The sequence below is a fragment of the Filicampus tigris genome, chromosome 3 (assembly GCF_054856515.1).
Source record: "Filicampus tigris isolate MCC_2025a chromosome 3, RoL_Ftig_1.0, whole genome shotgun sequence".
NCBI lineage: Eukaryota > Metazoa > Chordata > Actinopteri > Syngnathiformes > Syngnathidae > Filicampus > Filicampus tigris.
In genome coordinates this window covers 9,519,303-9,539,825 of record NC_141219.1, presented here as the reverse complement: position 1 = coordinate 9,539,825, position 20,523 = coordinate 9,519,303, and the positions used below count along the sequence as shown (strand labels likewise).

General features: G+C 38.8%; 1 protein-coding gene across 4 annotated transcripts in view; it reads left to right on the top strand.

Annotated features, from left to right (window-relative positions):
• Positions 1-20,523, top strand: part of pcdh9 (protocadherin 9) — a 170,329-nt gene that overhangs the window by 123,355 nt on the left and 26,451 nt on the right. For 2 of the 4 annotated variants that reach the window (XM_086026248.1, XM_086026247.1), the window contains exon 4: positions 3,892-3,967. In XM_086026248.1, coding sequence (XP_085882374.1) covers positions 3,892-3,967 — 76 coding nt within the window. Of the gene's footprint in view, positions 1-3,765; positions 3,968-20,523 lie in introns of all 4 variants that reach the window. The other 2 variants (XM_086026246.1, XM_086026245.1) reach the window with 1 other exon arrangement.

Genomic DNA, 20,523 nt, shown 5'->3' with positions numbered 1-20,523 from the left:
TTCCAAAGGTGGCCAGCAGATGGCACAGCACCTTTGGTCTTCAGGGAAAGGGGGAAAGAAAGCGAGGGATGGAAAAATATCTTTTTGAGAGTTCTACTCTCCCGGGTGACTGAGCTCCCTTAGTGGTGTGATTGTGAGAACACACTCGTAGGATGTGTTCCCTCACTGCAGGTGTCGGACTGTTGCTGGATAAGATTATTTGTCGGGGTGAGGAGGTTGCATTCTTCTGGGTGTGCAATTGTGTGCGTCTGTGCATTTACATTCTGCTCAGTGTGTGCGCACAAGCTTCTCAGTTTAGTATTGCAGTGTTTCTTGAAACACAATACCACACAGAAGTTGTTTTTGATTTAACACCGTGCTCCATGTGGTCAAACTTAGGAGCAAAAAGACAGGATATTACAAAGAAAAAATCATTACTTGTTTACTGTCACACTACGTGGGTCTTTTTTTTTGACAGTACTCACAAAACGTTTTTCTTAGCAGGTACATTTGCAAGGAATGGAAGGCTGAAAAAGCCTGTAATGCATTGCATTTTCAGTCTGTTTTAAACACGGACCTTTGAAAGTCAATACTCCATTTCAGTTTAAAGGGCTACTTGTTAGTTCTTGAATTTAATATGAAGCTCCAAATCAATGAAGCCAATGTAGTTGAAATTTATTTGGAATGCAACCATCTACTTTTATAGGCCTACCTAAGATTTAAAGATGCAACAGTCTTGTAGCAGGCAAAGATGCATTAGTGTTTGTTGATTTACTGTATGTTGGCTTGGATGACATTTGGATGACGTGTGAAAAACTGGCCTTTGGTTCTGCCTGCAAAATTATGTGCAGTTTGCAAACAACATGCAAGGACAAATGCTCTTCCTCATCATTTGCAAGCTTGTTTAACATGTGACCTTGCAGTAATAACCTGCGTCTATTTGCTTTTAGCGAGAGTGTTTGTGTGAGCGTGTTTGGACAGGGATTTTTTAAAATAAAATAACAAGCAGATAATAAGGGTTAGCGGGCGTGATAAGCCATAATATCTTGTAAACTGGCAGCAGGGACAGTTAAAGCTGGTCTTATGCTAATATTGTTACAACCGACTGTTGGCAAGCCAGAACGTGGAAATATCTTCAAATACGCATTTGGCCATGGCCCACAGGTGGAATCAATTCACACATTTGCAATTCTCAAGTAAGCCTCAAGTCGTAAGATTCAAGTGTGAAGCAAGTCCCAAGTCGATTTGATTTGGGCGAGTCGAGTCAAGTCCAGGTCAAGTCAAGTCACAGTCTTATGAGCAGTATGTGTTCTTCTTAAAGACGGAAGGCCAATATGGTCAAATAATCACATTTCCCAATTTATCTTACATGCCTTATGTTCTGAAAATCAACATCTAGTCATATGATTTCCAAATTACGAAATACTTTATTAATCCAATATATTTGAACGGGTCCACGAAGTAAAGCACGATGTGCCCTCATAAAATTTCATCATGGATTTAAACATGAACAATTTCGTATTTTTAATCATAAATTGATTATTTTATAGGCTAGTATAGTATACTTATTTTATAAATTCCTTTTTCAAAGCTAATTTATTTGGTGTACTTTTTAAAAAGATAAAATATACATCAAACATTACTCCTTGGAAGCACAGTTTTACAGTTAAATTTACTTCATTTTAAAAGGCTGTTTATTTCATGCATGTTTGGAATTGAATTGTTATCACATTTAAAACAACAATACTTAGTCCACTCAGTTGTCTGTTATGATTCTGTTTTTGTGGTTTTACATTTGTTTTTTTTTGGTGTTATATCTCGTTTTCTCATGTGCCTTTTTTGTGTGACAAGTTGAGGGTCATTGTGGTAGTGGCAAAGGTTGGACCCAAACGCAGGGAGGCAAGGCAGGATGACCTCAAAACTAAATGTATTTATTTTCCAAAATTCAAACAAAAAGGCAAAAAAGGCATATGGAATCAAAAATACTAAATTCCAAAAGTCCAAACAAAGCCAAGTCAAAGTAACAAACAACCAACCACAAAAAACTAAGACATAGAGACGTGACGATTGAAAGGAACTACAAACTAAAGCAATGCTGAAAGGAGGCAATGAAGTAAATCCAAGCAAACACATGGGACAACAAGGAAAACAAGACACAAAGTGTTGAAGGGAGCTGATTTGTTACCCAAGATGACAAAAACAGGTGAAAACAAAACTTAACGAAGGAGACATAAACAAGGCACAGAGGAAAGAAGACGTAACATGAAATAAAACCAAATGTAATCCAAACAACAAAAACGGAATCATGACACTGTTTACACCCACTCCACATTTCAACTTACACATGCCTCTTGTTAATGGGAGGATTGCAAAGATATGGCATGCCAGGGTACAGGGTATAATGATCCATGCACTGGGTAGTTTCCATTCACCTCCGTATCCATCCTTGCTTTTCCATTCCCTTGTTCCTGCTTTTGGTGTACCCATAAATACATCCATCCATTATTTACATCCATCACTAGAGAAGTATTTTAATCGGAAAGAAACATTCCTCTCTTTGCAAGACCCCTCCCCCACTCCTCCTCTCACACAGACACCCATTTCCACATTCTTATTTCTGTTATTAGACACCTTTCTTGTTAAATTGAATGCTGCATGCTCTTGGAGAAATTTTAAATATATAATGATGCCATTTGCATTAGACTGCAGGTTGGGTGACCTTTGCATTTGCCAATAATTACTGTAAAACCAGTGCCTGTCTGTCATCAACAATGATGTGGCACGAACACCTCTCTGTGCCCGTGAAAGGTTAGCTGCAGGCTTGTGTCTGGACTTAGGAAAAAGCCTGCGGAAAATGTCATTAGAGCTGGGGGGAAAAGACAATCGAAATTAGTAGTTGAAAATTCAATCAGGTCGGCTTTAAAGATTGTGTGCGTGCGTGTGCGTATGTCTGCATACCAATCGTCGGCAACTTACAAGTCATGTCTAAAGAATCAATTCCTTGTCTCCATACAAGTGTCAATTGTGTTTATTTACTGTACTTTGACTTTGTAAAAAAAAAAATAATAATAATCAAACAGACAACACAAACTCAATAATTTCAACAGCAAACCTCGTATGATAATGCTGCCACGAATATGTCAATGATATAGTCTTTCTCATGTCTGATGTTATATGCATTACATATTACCAACGCAAGCACTTATTTTTAAACCAGCGGTGTCCAAGTTTGGTCCTCCAGAGCCTCAATCCAGCATGTTTTAGATGTCTCCCTCCTCGAACACACCTGATTCAAAAGATCAGGATCGCTATCAGGCTTCTGCAAAGCTCGCTAATGAGCTGAACATTTGAATCAGGTGTTTTGGAGGAGGGAAACATCTAAAACAGGCTGGATAGGGGCTCTCGAGGACCGGACTTGGGCACCACTGTTTTAAACTATTCATGTTCTTTTTTCTAGTGATCTGTAATTTGCTTGCAGTTATGGGTTGTCATTGTGCAGTGAAACGTGACTGTTTAGCATATGTTGAGGCCCCTCACAACAGTAACACCAAGCCCTACTCTAAAGCGCTTTCTAAATGTGAACCTGCATTGTTTTAACAATGTTTAGATATCAATTCTTAACACCTCTTCTAACTGTAACGATTATATATCCAAATCTAAGGCAGTGTATCACAAACTACAGCAATGTGAAGCAGCATGCACTAGTTTCAATTAATTTTATGATTAAAAATAGGCGCGATGCAGAGCACTAACATTCAAGGCTCTGTTCTGTGCTCTTGGTTCTAGTCACAGCGACGCGTCACGTTTCACCTGCCGGACGGCTCCCAGGAGAGCTGCAGTGACAGCGGTCTGGGGGAACATGAGCCTGTAGGCAGTGGCTCCCTCCTCACACAACCTCTCCCTCTGGTGCAGGCGCAAGATGACTTCTACGAGCAGGCCTCCCCTGACAAGAGAACTGAAGCAGATGGCAACTCTGATCCCAACTCTGGTGAGTTTCATTTGTGTCCATACCAGGGGCGGAGCCACGGGTGGGCCTGGGTGTGCAAAGGCCCACCCAGATTTACAGATTGCCCACCCAGTGAGATTCATGAGAAATAAAAACTTTTAAATTGTTAGTAAATTATTATTGAATTATTTTTTCATTTGCGTTTCGTTGTGTTTTTTATTTTATTGAATATTAAGAATAGCATAATTATGGTTGTTATAGGAAGATCTGAACTTCATATGATTCCGTCATTTTATTTGACTATACGATTTGTCGAGACTGAAGGATTGCGCTCAGTGAGAGAAATATTCAGGCCCACCCTGATTTTTCCAGGCCCACCCATTAGCCACATTCTGTCTCCGCCCCTGGTCCAAACAGACTTCTAAGTTGATCTTAAAACCAGTGTTAAACAAGAGCGCTTCAGGTTGTGATTAAAGCATGAGAAATTAGGAAGGGACTTCTTTAAGAATGCAAGACGTAGTTAAGAATACAAGTGATCAAATATAATTTAATTTGGAGTCATGTGGCTGCTCAAGTGGGTTTCTAGTGTATACATGAGCAGGTCATTCATTTCTCAGTTAATCATCCAGACGTGTTCGTGCTTCCCAAGAGCAAACCTGGGCCTCCCAAAGGCTCTTCACCTATTTGTGAAACTCATTGGATTTATTTAGAGATGATTTCCCAGTTGGAAGTCTTGCTGCTCTGAAGATGTTAACTTCCCACTATTTCTGCTGGGGATGTACATCTCCGACCCAGTTTTCTCATTTTATCATTAAGTGGCAAGGCGTGCATAGAGATCAAGCGCATCGCCCCAAGGTCGGTGCCAGGTTGTGTTGCGAGGGTGCCACTTAAATACGAGCAGTATGAGTAAACTGTGGGTGCTTTCTGACAGAATCGTAGCAGATCTATTCACAGCTGAAAGTGAGTACCATGTTGTCCTAATTGACTAAGAGTATTTTCGAGAGTATCTGATGATTTCAAAAAAAGGAAGGAATTATCCCTACATGCTATGTATAGTATGATAAATAGTATGTACAGAAGTTAATAATTAGTTAAGTTGGTCTGCTCGCGTGTGCACTGCATTTTTGTGTGGGGCGGAGAAATATTTACTCCTTAACTTGCAGTGTTGTTTTTGTCAACGGTGACGAAATTATTTCGATAACGCCCCTTTTCTTCATGACGATAACGAGACAATGACAAGCAAAACGTGATGGCTAAAATATGACGTGACGTATACGAGTTTTCATTGACGAGACGAGACTGGACGAAATTGTTAGTGTGTGCTGTGTCAGACGTTCATAATGCATGACCGGAATCATTCAGATTTTAGAATGTCGGTGCCGAGTTTTGATTCCTCGTTAGCCGCACGGAAGAAACACAAACGAGGACTGATTAAAAAATGTTGTGCACACGGCGCGCAACCTCTCCTGCTGCCAAAGCTGTGTCGCAAGTGCATGGCAGCTTTGCTATTGGCTGGAAACTTTGTATGTCTATTTGTGACTAGAATTGACTAAAACTACACTAAAACGTTTTTGAGTATTTGTCGACTAAAACTACACTAAAACTATCACGAATAGGAATGACTAAAATGTGACTAAAACTAATAAGCATTTTTCCCAAAAGATTAAGACTAAATCTAAAATGCCTGCCAAAACAACACTGTTAACTTGTTGCACTAGCTGAATGCAATATACCATAGTGGGTCTTAACATTCCAGCACCCCGAGCTGGCTAACGTTACATCCGACTGCTGCGGCTCGGTCTCTATGCACGCACCACTTCTGCATTGCTTGTTGACATGATAACTTCCGGTTGAACCGAGCTTGTCAATTTTCTCTCGCTTTGTGCTGGAATCGCTTTTTATTGATTCAAATGTTTACGTCTCATCGTACCCCAATTTTGAAGAGAAGTTACCTAACGTTGGTTACTAGCCTGCTTTTATGCTTACGTGGTGTCGCGCTCACACAGTACAGGTGGGTGTGCGTGCATAAGTGTGTGAGTGGATACTTCTCCCATCACTATGTTAGTAACGGCTTACTCTGTGTGACTATTTAGGGTGGAGCAAGTACAACGAATGCCAGTGAGTCTGCGTCAGTCGTTTAGTGAACCTCTCATGCTCCCCCTTAAGAGACATTTGTGATTCTGTTCGAAAGTTGCTATTTTAGCCTTGTGGTTAGCACATTCGACTCTCAACTGGTGAGAACGGTGGCGGTGCATGTTTTTGTTCCCAGGGTTAGCTAGACCATACAAAGCACTACCCTTACACACACAAACACACATTTTATTAAATTGTTATTAATGTGAATGATGTTTCAGCCACATGGACCGTCAGACAGTTGCTGTAAAGTTTGTACTTTAAAGTTTGTAATAATTTAGTTTAAAAGACACTTAACGTTGATGTTATTTAGGATCAGAGCTGGGCAGTCCGTCCCTGGGCCGGACCGGTCGGACCCTCCAGCCCAGCCGGATGCCCATTTTTGGGGCAGAGCGGTGGGGGGTGACAAATTAAAAAAAAATGGCTGGACTAAGCATGGCCGGAAGTGGATTTTAGTCCGGCCCACTAATCGGCCCTCATGCGTTTTACGTGCTCGCGAGGCAGCCGAATTTCATCTCAGCGTACTCGGTGAAAGGCTTCTTTTTAGGCTTCTTTCAAAACAACTCGTGTCCGGGAGTATATTCAAGCCGCGAGCAGGACTCAACCATGGCACATCATGCACTTTCCTACTTCCTGAAATACGCCGTAGCAAAACTGCTGTGTGGTGGTTTGCTGGCATGCTTTTATTTTGAAGGCCGGGAAGTGTGAAGGAGGGGAAGTGTGGAAAATATTTGTTGAATGCTTGCAGACTTGTCGTCTGTTGGACCCAAATAATTGTACAATACGACAAAACCAACCCCAGGGCTCGCAATGGAAGTTAGTACACGCAGCTGGGTAATTACGTGAGTAAGTGGCATGTTTGAAGCGTGTCTACAGCGGGTTTGAATAGTAAGTTAGCCAGCTAATTGTCTTTAAATGAACCTCTTCCGATAGCATCCCTCCCTCCAGGGCATCATACACGTTTTTTTTTTGTTTTTTTGTTTTTTTTTGTCGGAACGGGGCGGGGGCCGACAATGTTTATGTATATGGCTGGGGGGTCGCGGCCGGAAGGGTACCCAGGTCAAGGGTGGAGGGTCGCAGGCGGACGGGCGAAAAAGGGTCAAGTGCCCAGCTCTGCTAATTTCTCCAAAATGAATGGATAAAATAGAAAATGGCAACTCTTTTCATTTTCCTGATAAAAAAATATATATAAAATGAACACTTGTTAGTAAAAACATGGCTATCCCAGCCCGACCTTCCCTTTAAGATGTGATGAATGTACTCTCAAAAAACACATTAAATCACTACTACGTTTTTTGTTTTTTTTTATCGGGGGGAAGAGGGACTTTAGTGCTGGCATAATTTTTACATAAAGACCTATAATATAAGTAGAATTTTGTTCAGCCCGATCAAGAGTCACTTTGAGGCAGAATACAGAGCTCACATTTTCAAACCTGAAGTCTCAGGAGGGAATAAACTAATAGAAAACTATGTAGACTCCCTCCTGCTCCAAGGACACCAACAGCAGCATAAGAACAAGAGGGACACTTACTTGTGTGATGAAGGTGCCAACACAGACTGAACTGAGCCAAGAAACTAAATACATACCGGTTAATTATTCAGACAAGACAGAGCTGGTTGAACACAAGTGCAGGTAAAAAGCTGAATGACTGACACAATGGCCTGCCATTTCGATGCTTTAGAGCTAGTTAATGTCTTAGTTAACCGAATCATGGGAGTGTGCTTTTTTTCAACGACAGACCCAAGCAAGATATGTACTGTAGTTCTTCCTCGGAGCCCAAATTACAAAGATATATCATGCAGTGCCATAATATCGACGTAGACATATAAACAAATGATAAAAACACAACAGACATGAATTTATTACAACAACCATTAATCAAATAGTCCTTTGCCAAGAAAATGTGTGCATGCTTGATGATCAATAAAAGAGCTTAAAGCATTTTTACTCTGCCCATCGTTGGATCTGAAAAGTCATTCTGAGTTTAATGATGCTGGGATATGAGCCAAACAAATATGTGAATGTGGACTTTTACAGGGTTTTAACTGACCACCTTACAGCATTTGCTGTTTGCTAGACACAGCCAATGTATCCACATTTCAGTGATAAGCATTATTTTTCTGGATTATGATGAACATATCCATTTTCAACAAATTGAATCCATAAATTACAGTTTCTGTCCTTTTAAGATTACAAAGTAAGAAAGCAGACATTTAAAGAAGTCTTTCAGACAGAGATACGATAGTAAGGGAAAACTACTGTATATTTGTGTGGCATTGCACATTATTCTTGTTTATTTTAAAGTATGGCAATGATGTGAATAGACCAGGAAAGTTATACTGTCACCAAGGTGACAGTAAGACATGTGTAAAAACAACGGACGTAGGATTTAAAAAAAATACATACACTGCAAGAAATTAAACATGAATATGCCGTAAAATCACAATATCAAATATCTGTAATAAGAATAAGAATTAATCCGTGTTAATAAATGTGGAAAGGATCATAGTTCCTTGTAGAATTGATATAATACTGTATTTTAAACATTACATAAAAATTGTAATACTTAAACCACTGCAATACAGTTAAAATTATATGAATTCTTGTATGACTTGTGTGCGACCAGCGCGGGATCAGTTCCTGCTTAGTGCTGGGCTCAGTGTGCCCTGCCTGCCACTGGCTGGTGACCATTTCAGGGTCTAGTCCGCATTTTGTCAGAGGTCAGCTGAGATAGTCTCCCGTGACCCTGTACAGGACATTCTAATATATTATAATGAGGCTTTTACTGTATAATAATGCCTTTTGTCTGATGTTTTCTAGTGAAATTGAATGGGATTAGATATAAAATAAGCAACCACTGTATGTACATTTTACAGGAAAAAATGGTTTTCATAAAGAGATAGTTGTGCTAATTTGGCTGAAAATTGATGTTGAATTTACCAGTTTAGCATGTACATTTTTGTAAAGGATTACAGTTTTAAACTGGAAATGTTTCAGTTTGTTCTGTAATGTGTTTTTCACTCTGCTGTATGTTTTACAATATTATTTTGGCAACCACAGCTGCCATTTTTTTTTTTCATAAAAACAACAGTTTTTTCTTACACGGTACATAACTTGGAAAACGTATAGAAGCGAAAAAGCATATGTCAACATGGTTGCAATATAATTCATACATGTTATTTCAGCAAATAAAAAATCATGGTGTATGTTCTGAAGAAAACACTGCATTCACTCATCTATAATTAATCATATTTACAGTGAACCCAGAGATGAGTCAGCATGCTGCATCTCTACTCTTTAGTTAAGACACAACAGGGAGGAATATGTGTTGTACTACTTTCTTGCACACATGGGCTACTTTTAAAGTGTAATGTCTGCCCCAAAGTGAAACAATTAGGTAGGAGGTAAAAACGAATACAGTATTTGGGGCAAAATTATGAGGCGAGGTTTTAATATCTCATTTCATGGAGACATTATTAACGATGACGTCACGCCATAACCGCGCGTAAAAAATGAATCGATCTGAGCTGTGGCTGAATTACTACGATCGCCATAAATGTCCACTTTATGCTTAATGTTTCAAGTGGGATTGAATTAAAGTCAAATATAAAGTCAATACTGTTACTCAAAACAACTTTGCAGATTCGATCCTCTGCTGGCATCACTTCCCCTCTGCCTGCGCGGAGCGCATTTTGGGCTCAGGTTGACGTCAATGTCGGATATATGACACCTGGCCATTCAGTCCGCGGGCGCATTGTAAAAAAACCCGAATACGTATCCGATCTTGGACCACATGAGAGTGGCTCAGGTCGCATTTGAAAATAACGGAATTGAGCCGTTCAGACTGTCATAAAAAAATCAGATACAGGTCGCATATGGGCAAAAAAAAATCGGATCTGGGTCGCATTAGCCTGTGGTGTGAACCTAGCCTAATATAGTTGAACCCTTGGCAGTATTCCTCTGCAGTAGATATTAGTGTCATAAGTGGCGTTGGTGTTGTGTGTGTGTGTGTGTGTGGGGGGGGGGGGGGTGGGGGGTGGGGGGGCGTGTGCGTGCGAGTGTGTGTGTGTGTGTGTCGTAAATACCAAACACTGGCCGGACTCACAAAACAGATTTCTCCCTCTGTTCCTTCTTCTTGGTTAGCAATAGAGACAAATGACTTTTGAACAAAGGCTATCCAATAATCAGCATTTTGAAATTATTATTATCAGAGACAACATTTATTTCATAATTGCCTGATGAAATACTGTATATTCAACATCAGTTAATATTGGGGAGAAGTGTGGTGGGGTGGCGATAGGGTGACTACAAAACTGTCCTGTATTGTTGTACTCCCAGATCTCCCACAGATTATTACAATTTCCATATTATTGAAGTTGCAGTAAGCATTGAAGAAGTGAGTATGAGTGATGCTAATATTTAACCAAAACAGTTGTATGATACATGCACAGAGACAACAAGGTGACTGAAACAGTACATAGGGAGAGTGGATAAGTGGTCAAGTTGCGTGTTAAAATAGCATCTTGCTACTCTGCACTTGTGAAGCTGTTCTAACTGTACTTGTTAGAAAAGGGACACGTTTATTGAAAATGCAACCAGTATGGCCATTACTGACATTAATGTTTCAAATACATCACTCAAAGTCATGTACTGTATCATCATACATACTACAGTAGCTCTTGGGAAAACATGCTTCTGATGTGTCTCTGTGGTAGAATAGACTTGTCGAGACTACAGTGAACAGAAACTCAATTTGGTAAGTCAACAGAAAAATCAGCATTTCATAATAGAGTTATCATATTGTACCAAGTCAGCTATATCAGTTTAATAATTATCATTTATCAATTCATTGTTGCACAATGTTCAAAATGCAAAGTATGCAAAAGTATGTTTTTTTTGCTCCCTTCACCTCGATCCCTATTTCTGGTCGAGAGTTTCAAACTTGAAGCCGTTAAATGTTTTGGATTTCAACTCAATGATGCTTGCACTCAGCCCTTTTCATGTGGCTAAATTCTTTCTGCATTGTATACAGCATACACACATTACTTGGGCATCATTAACGGATCACAAACCTGTATTTTGTGATTGTACTCTTCTCAAGTCTCAATATATTTTGTCCAGGGGATATGTTGTTGTTTTTATGTAAATGCAATCCAAAAATGTCAGAACAAACAACTGCTTTTCTTTTCAACAGTTTTTTGTTTTGTTTTGTATAGCCGCCTAGGGAGTAGGAAGTAAGACATTTGAATAAAGTTGTGGCAAAGGTACTGAACAGATGCAATACAGGTAGACCCCTCATATTCACAGTTCAGAATTTGCAAATCCCCTATTCCCAGCAATGTGGCAGAAAAAGGCTGAAAATATTATTTTTTTATCTTTGTAGCAAAGTACTTTCTGCGGCATGTGTGTCGTTTTTTGAAATATCTGTTCAAACAAACTGATGTTGAGTGAATGCACTGAATGAAATCTGTTCATGAACTGATTCATACCTTTCTCCTTTAATGCTGACCTGCAGCTGGCCAAGGAAAATGCACCAAAGTCATCGTGCTGTAACACTTATAGCAGTACAGCGTACAATATTTGACCAAAAATGAAACCGGTACGATTTGCAAAATATTCACGTCTAGGCTTAAAACACAGCCAATGCTACCAAATCGTGCATCAATCAATCATGCAACGAAAGTTCCACTCAACCACACTGTGCTGTGGATAGGCAGAAGTTCCATCTAGACACACTTGCTCACCCAGTCACAGCAGCCAAGTTGGATTTGTGATTGACAGTGTGGAAGCAATATCACTACTGAATAAGCAACAACAAATGAATAAATAAATAATAACATTGCCATGCAACCAAACCTGCAAAATGACCCTTTTGCCATGGATTGCAACCGTAATATACAGTACAATCAAGGTTAGTATTTACTGTAATTCCAATTGGATGGATGGATGTTAATTTACAGTTTGAAATGTTAAAGGTGCAATGGAATTCCTTAACATGTATGTGTTTGAAAAATAACTCCTCCCCTCACTTGGAAACAGCTTGAAATTAACTCCAATGTTGTCCTGGGAGCACTTTTTAGAATGTTGTTTCACTAAATGGGATCATACTGATTTTGGATACTGCTTGAGACAAGAGTGTCGACAAGTCAGAAATACTGAACTCTTTCCCAGCAACCATGTTGTTATTGTAGTTCATATGTCTTTCGACAATTTAGGATGAACAAAAACAGACTGTCAGTTTGGCAGCCGTACGACCCCCAATTGTTGCACAAGCGTACACGAGTGCTACTGATCCTTTTTGTATGATTCATTTCTACATTGAAAGACAATTCAAGAACATCAGATCATTTAAATAAGCAAACATTTTATTTGTTCCATTTATTTATACATATTTTTTGTCCAGCTTTATAGTCCGTTCTATTTTCCTGTCAGATTTTCCTTTCAGAAAAAAATTGTATAATTTTAACAGAATCAACGTCCAAATGCCCTACAAATTGTGGTGTGTATTAAGGGGATGGGAGTAGGACCGTGGACAGAGTAGCTCGGGCCCTCGACCAAGCCTGTGGACGGGTGGCACGGATTCATATATCAGGAAGCGGTGTTAATCTCTCCTCGGTATTGGAAAACCAGGCCTCTGTAAATATGTTGCCCTGGGATACAATGGGGTTTAAAGGATTTCTGTCTCCAAAGAGAAATTAGACAGGTGCTTGAGAAGTGAACTAAATGGAAATGCTTGCTGGAGCATACAGATGAAGCAGGGTGCTGCTGTCAACCAGTAAACATCGTCTCAAACTCGCCTCAGTCATTATCGCCGGAGTCAGTGCCAACAGCTTGGGTGAGCAGACGGGGGCCTGATGAAGAGCATCCTCTAAGATGATTAGTCACAGTAAGGAGAGGAATGTTCCGAGGAATGTGGAATTACAGTTGACTCTTTGGTCCCTGGTAAAGTGGCAAAACATAGCAATCAGCAAGTACTAAATAGCCATTTAATAACTTGCAATTAATAATTTTAGACTTTAACTATTGACTCCAAGTCGAGTCAATCCAATTGAAGAGATTTAAACATAGATGTACCATTGTTTTAAAATGTGCATCACAAATGGGCAAATTGGGAAAACATAAATTATTCATTCACAGATGAAGGCGAAATCAGTATTTTATTTTTTAATTGTGATATGTGATCAAACAATCAAAGTCCATTGCTATTAGGTCTTCATACACAGTACAATACACATTTTGTTTATAGCAAATAACCAACGTTGCATAGGTCGTGCAGATCGCATTTTCTCTCTGCTAATGTATTTTACATTGTGTATATAGAATGATGCCTTTTACTATAGAAGGTAAAATTATCCACTATTGTAAAACCAGAACAATCCAAAAACTACATTTTGGACTCAATTTTAAAATCGTGGTGTCTTTTATACAATTGGATGATTTTTGTCCATCAAATGCAACTTTTACAGAATTAGTGACTGTTTCGGCTTATACTACTGGAAAGACGGCCAGGTGTCGGGCAGTGGGGTTCTAACTTAAAATCCCAAATCCAGCCAGTCCAAAACCGAGACAGACTTTTTGAAGACAGGAACATGAGATTCAAATTGTGGTCTCTCGACCAAGTCCTGTCTTGAGTGTTACAACACTAAATAATGTGGTAACACGATTCATAACATTGACATTGGACATTTACTGTCGCAAGAAAGAAAGAAATCCGAAGGGTGTGCATGGAAAGACAACATCTTACTGTATATGGGTCACCAAAGTTCCACTCACACTGGGCTCCTTCAACGTGTCAATGTTGTTTTTCTTACAAAGAGCTACAGTATATTCTGCTTCCTATATTATCCTTAATGCCCATGAATTTATCTCAGAGTAGCAGACACTGTGGTAGAAATTAATCCTCTGCTATTCTTTTGCATAAGACCGACCATTTCAAAAGTGGAGATCAAGAAAAAGCATAGGAAAATGAGCTGAATGCATGCTTTCACTGATGCTAATCTGCTGTTATTTTTGTTGCACCACTCCACCCTTTTGAAGAACGACATAAATGTTAAACATAACCTTTGAATGCGTCTTTGGTTGAAGTGTGAAGTTGATTGCATTAAAATAGCCAACTGCAGTCTGCTCAAAGCAAAAATGTGCTCCCTGATTACTTGTGAGACTATCGTTTGCTATAAATGACAGGTTACTCTGCAACTTTTCTTGACTTATTTGTTATTTATTTTTTCTATTAAAAAAACACACACACACAGAATAATGATATTAACTATTTATGATTTGCATTCACATTGTTAGAACTCATTGGGTTTTCATTAAAATTCATATATTCTGATTGATGAATAATTCTATACACAAACATGCACGCACGCATGCACACCCACACACACACGCACACATACTGTATTTACATTAGCAGCATTAAGTTCACAGTATCATTTTCAAATATTGTTTCAGTGCATGCGAAAATGTTATTTCACAAACTTTTGGGAAAATGAATTTGTCGTGGGAAGTGCTCTGTTCAGGAAAGTGTACATACAATTACTTAATTTAAACTATTAGTTTTAATGTTGATCATTTCTTTTCAAATAATATACTGGTGATAGCATAGAACAACTTGGGAGTGTTTTGGTTTTCAAAGGCTTAGAAGATGTCTCCAATGCTAGTGTGTCCTCGCAAGGACAGTGAAGCTTTGTTTGTGGAATAGAGAGGAGTACTCAACAGACTTCACATGGGCACCACTAATAAGAGGTGAGAAAGATAATATCACATTGAAAATAGATGACAGGATGACAGCTGAATTCAAGGTGAGCCGACCGGGCATGAAGTAATCACTCAGTGAATAGAATGCATACTGATCCTGTAAGTGATAGAAGGGAAAAGGTCACTCACAGAGCAGAGCACATTTGAGAGGAGAAAAGGTTGTAAATGCTAAAAGCTTTCTGAGACAACAGCAGCAACGTGAATCTCAATGATGCCGTTTTTCACACTTGGTTTGATATAGTGTCAATCTGTATTTTAAACACAGGAAACAGGTCTTGAAATTCAGATACTGCAGTATTGTGGCCCGTCGTTGATTATCACTTGTCTTGGCACTCAGGCCAAATGCAGTGATGACTTAAATGTTTTGATAACAGATGTATGTATACAGAGAAATAGAATACTGTATATGCCAAAATTGGAATAAAATGACGTCTCGCGGCATTTTCTCGACACATCTCTGCATAAGTTTTGTCTCATGGTGTCCGAAGAACTACTACAATGGATTCCGTTGAACAGGCAGGTGATGGACATTTTTCTGACTCAGTTGATGTCATCATCATCACACAAAGCCTTAAGCCTCTTGCAGATGAGCTGCAATAGTCTCCTACTTTGTTCGATCCACAAGTCAATTATTTTCTTTTGTCATATGTAAACTCTCTGGGCTCTATTTTCGCAGACAGCATACATGCATAAAAATTGGTGCATCCGTGAGTTTCATGGTAGGGCAAGTCTAGTTTACCGTGTTTTGGGATTTGGCAGACCGCGCTGCACCATGCTAGGCATCCGGCGCACCTGACAATTTGGTGACGGAGCAGGTCTAAGTTGTGGCGCAGGTGGTGTAACACAATTTTTGTGAACTTGATGGAGATGCAGGCAAACAGATGCTGTGCTCCGCTGGAATATGTATTGGATGTCATCGTATTTCATTCATAAATATGAGAACAGCATGCATCAAACCTGCTAAATCATTACAGAAATTAATTAATTGAGCGCATCATTAATATCTTTTTTATAATTTTCAACATATCATTATAAGTTTGTGCATGACTCTCATATTATACTATCTTGTTATGATAGCATGTTGTTATGGCATGCAGAGTCAATGTTATAATGCACAACAACTGTTTCCATATCCCGTAAATAATCCTCTCAATCAAAGGACACCACATTATTTCTGTAATTGTAATAGTAACACACAGTATTCAAGTGACAAATTCACTTTGTTGCATTTTTGTCCTTCGTTTTCAAGTGCTTACTTTGTTTTGTACATGTGGGAAGGGTACAGTGATCCACTGTCCCCCCTACTGTGTCCTGCTTGAACCCTAAAATCATGAGCTAATCCCTGAAAATGCTATCCAGAGCTTGACAAGTCACTCGTTGCTTACTGGTGTGGAATTTGCCACGAGGTGAGAGAGATTGCCTTTAATCTTCTCCCATTACAACCTACAATTTTGCATGGTAGACAGTATTAACCAGATCAAGTGTTTAACACTGTAACACATGCTTTGCAGGGGGCAATCCTCAAGCAGCTGAATACAAACTTTTCTTTTACTTTAAAAAATCAGCTTTTTTTTTTGATAACACCACTGTCATAATTAACAGTGGGCGAGTTCCAATTTGCATTAGTAGAAGATCCACTGGACAGGTGACACCTGGAATATCAAAGATAACTTCACTTGATAGCATTTGAGAATCCTGACACCAAAAATGTTCTAAAAACAAAAAACAACAACAACCTGAAGCTTCACAAAGAATGGCACCTGTACTTAAAAAAATCTTGACTAAAAAAAGAAACAGTTTGGATAATGACTAAATTAAATAATATGCAGTATCAATAATAAATCAATTTACTCATTGGTGTTATTATTATTTTTTGCTGTTTGTAATGTTTGAATTTTCTATCTGCAGATGTTTTAGATTTTTATAATTTGATTTATTTATCAAATAGGAATTATATATATTTTTCAATCGTTACACTTTAATTTCATGGTTGACAGCTGGCTCAGACGTGCAAGTGCCCTGATTCAAAGTTATCTACATACCGTCTTTCAGTGAGTTGTCGATGAAATTTCACCCAATCAGCACATTTCCAAGCTGAAATTAACATCAGTGGCAATAAACAGTCAGGGGATATGTTACACTGTGTCAATTGGATGGAATCAGAATGTGACTAAAACGATCTGTATATCAAAACGGTTATTAGAGTTTGAAATCCAAATCTTATGTGGCAAATCATGTTCTTCTCAACTAAAGTATAAAAAACTGGGCTGGTTAGCACCATGAGGCCACATAATGTACTTATCACTTGTTTATTTGATTACCATGGGTTGTTACATGGACTTCCCGCCTCTCGCTCAGAGTCAGCTGGGAAAGGCTTCAGCTCACATGCAATCCTAAAGGGGAAAAGCGGTATTGAAGCGATGGATGGATGGATGGATGGATGGATGATCTAACCAGTGTCAGTTTCACTATGAAGTCGTACAGTGTGGGAGTAAAGCGCTTCAAAGAGCCAACGCTGACATGTTATTGATATTCTACCCCATTGAGCGGCTTTAATATGGAACACTTTGGTATTGTGTGATCAGGTGATTGATTAGTCAAATTGTGAGCCTTTGTGGCATTCTGATGTCTTAATTAAAGATCTGTGACATGACAAGTAAAAAGCAAAGTGATTGCTTCATCAAAGAGAACCATCACAAGTTAGTTGGCTGCCCCCGCTACAAGTTTAACAAACTCCATCTTAAACCCTCCAATATCAATGAGCGGATGTTCACAAGAAGTTCATGTTTGAAGCTCCAATGCATATTCCAAGCCACATCAAATATCTGACCAATTTTGCTTTAATATGGCAACCGCTTACAGGAAAAGGAGATTTCACACAAGTCCCAAGTGTCTTAATTAATATTTATATTTGTCCAATGCCTCAAACTCTGCCTTCAAGCGGTCATTAAATTATCATGAGTTTGGGCTGAGGCTTTTCTGTGTGCAATGTAGTGTCATGCTGTTCTGTTGTAGTGTGTTGCATGATATGTGACACCATTGCACCCCGTTCCTCATATCCAAAAATTAAAAGTTTTTTTTCTTTTTTTTCTTTCTTCATGACATAACACGCAAACAATATCAACAGCGGCAACAAATTGGGGGAAGGGTATTAAAACACTTGTTTGTCTACCCTTTATTTTGCATAAGCCAGTGATGTGGAAATTTGCCTTCGGCAGCCCCGAACCTTAACATATAAGCATTACATTCTGCACAATTAGAGGCTGTCCTGTGAAGTATCTGACAGCACGACCAGGAGGTGCACTCTACCTTGTGCTCTACACTGTGTTGCTAAATGCAAGGCGGCTATGATAATTAGTGTTTCTAGCCAGAAGCTCCTCACTGGCGTCTCACCCCCACACTGACCCAGGGAGATTGGAAAGACGCCTGGTGGCTCCCAAGAGACTGAGCCTGTCAGGTCTGTCACTTCTCCCATGACACAGGAGTGAGTGGAGGTGTTTTAAATGCCAAAAAGGACACCCTTTCCAGAGCCATCGTCTGGTGCCTGAAAACAAGTCCTATCTGTCAGTGTGGTGTCCCTTCGCAAAGCTGAGGCTAATTGTCCAGGGTGAATTACCTTACCGTGAACGAGCAAATCCGATAAGATTAAGTGACATTGTTTCCAAGTCAAATTGAGCCCTGCGTTACCTGGAAATGTATTTTTGTAGTGCAGTATAATGTGAGCGGGTTGTCACACTAGTAGAGGGCATTTGTAATGTGGTGCTAATTTGAATTGATTTTCAAAAATCGAAGTGTGTCAAGAAAAGTAACAGGAATGGGATAGCATTTGTATGCAGGCATACTTGAGATCAACAATAGTGACTGAACTGACTATGCTTATCTGCATAATGATATTTGTTTGCACTGTGTTTGTTCTCCCTTTTGACACAAAGCTCAAAGTGATGAGATGCAAATTTCATGGTTTTAGAATGAGAGGCTCATGCTTCAGCTTCCTCAAGTGAATAAGAAGCAAAGTCATACATGCTAAGTAGAGAAAATATTTTTAACGGACCTGTTGTATACAGCTCACAGCAGATGATGAATTTCAAAGTCAGACTTGAACAGAAAACAGCTTTTTACCTGTGTTCAAACTGTAACTTTGCTTAAACACTAAGCTCTTTGCTTGAATTCCAAGGCAAGATTAAATTTCCTTATTTTATGCTCAGAGGAATCGAGCAGGTTTGTTGCTCTTTCAGAAACAAGTCCATCAAATAGGCTAGTTAAAAAAAAACTGAAGATGTTAAAAATCTGATTGGTAAAAAAAAACTGAAGAGGTTTCAATTCAAAATAGTTTTTTTTTTTAACTGAATGAAAAACAATCTTTATTTTCATGTACGTTTCTTTAAAAAGATGTATTATATGCTTAAGCTTTTGAAATGTAGATTGCAGTTGACTTTCGGTAATAGTGGTTTATTCATGGGGAGAGCAATCTAGTGTAAAATTCAAATGCAAGAATTGCCATGAAGAGAAAACTGTTTTGGATTAAACTCATATCATCATTCAAAATGCATTCCTCTGTTATATTATGCAAGCAAATAGTGACTTTGTTTATTTTATAATACATTCATGCTTTTTGAGGATATTTCTTTATGGCTTAGTTTTTGAAGAACAATATCTCCTAATTATACACATACTGTATTTCCGTGTTCTCAGACTAGAGTGCAGGAAAAGAGCAAATTATAAGAACGCAGAGGAAACTGTTGAAACTATTATATTAAAGAAAAGAAACTCAAACAATATACGGTCGCCTCTCCCTATATTGAAGTTCACTTTTTGCTTATTCCCTGCATCGCTGATTTTTCTTATTGTACTTGTACTTGTTCGTTATATTTTGAGATTTTGCATTTTGAGTTATAGGAGAAATTAGTGCGTAAAAGTCAAGGAGGGTTCAAAGTTTGGGATCGTTTCACACTGAACAAAATAAGCTAAAGCTTAAATGTGCCTATTGAAAGGTACAACTGTCTCTAGTTAAACAACTGCACATCTACAGTAAATTTAACATTGTTAGCCAATTTAATACAGCCTCTGACTGAAAATTAGAACAAACTGTAATCCATCCACTTGTGGTAATGGATGGACACGGCTACCGGTGAACTTTCGATCGCTTTGTCAGAATGATCTTTATTGGCCAAGTATGGAAGACGACACAAAGTATTTGTCTCCAGTAGTTTGAGCCACTAAAATTACAGAAAATGACATTTTGGATGTAACATGAATACAGAGTGTTGTTTAGCAATGTAAGGATAATATTAGCATGGTAATACCAAACAATGACGGCTGTGAAAATGATGTGGAGTGTCGTGAAGCAAAATGAATTGGCCAGTAATGCAGTTATTATGATAAGATCACAATTGTGGGAATCATGCAGAGAATTGTCACACAATTTAAAGTGACCTGTAGTGCAGCAATTATGATAAAGACAATTTGCAAACGATGCAGAGCTCCTATATTCATCCAAGGTGCCAGTTTCAAAGATACTACAATCTGTGCAGTCCGTGCATTACAGAACAATGATAACAATATCTATCTACTGTGTATCTGTACATCTTGATATACACATCTGTATAACTGTTTAGCCAGCTATCCATTCATCTGTTGCACTATTCAACTACAATTGCATGAAACTATGTTGGTAAGATACGTATTCACATCACATACAGTACAT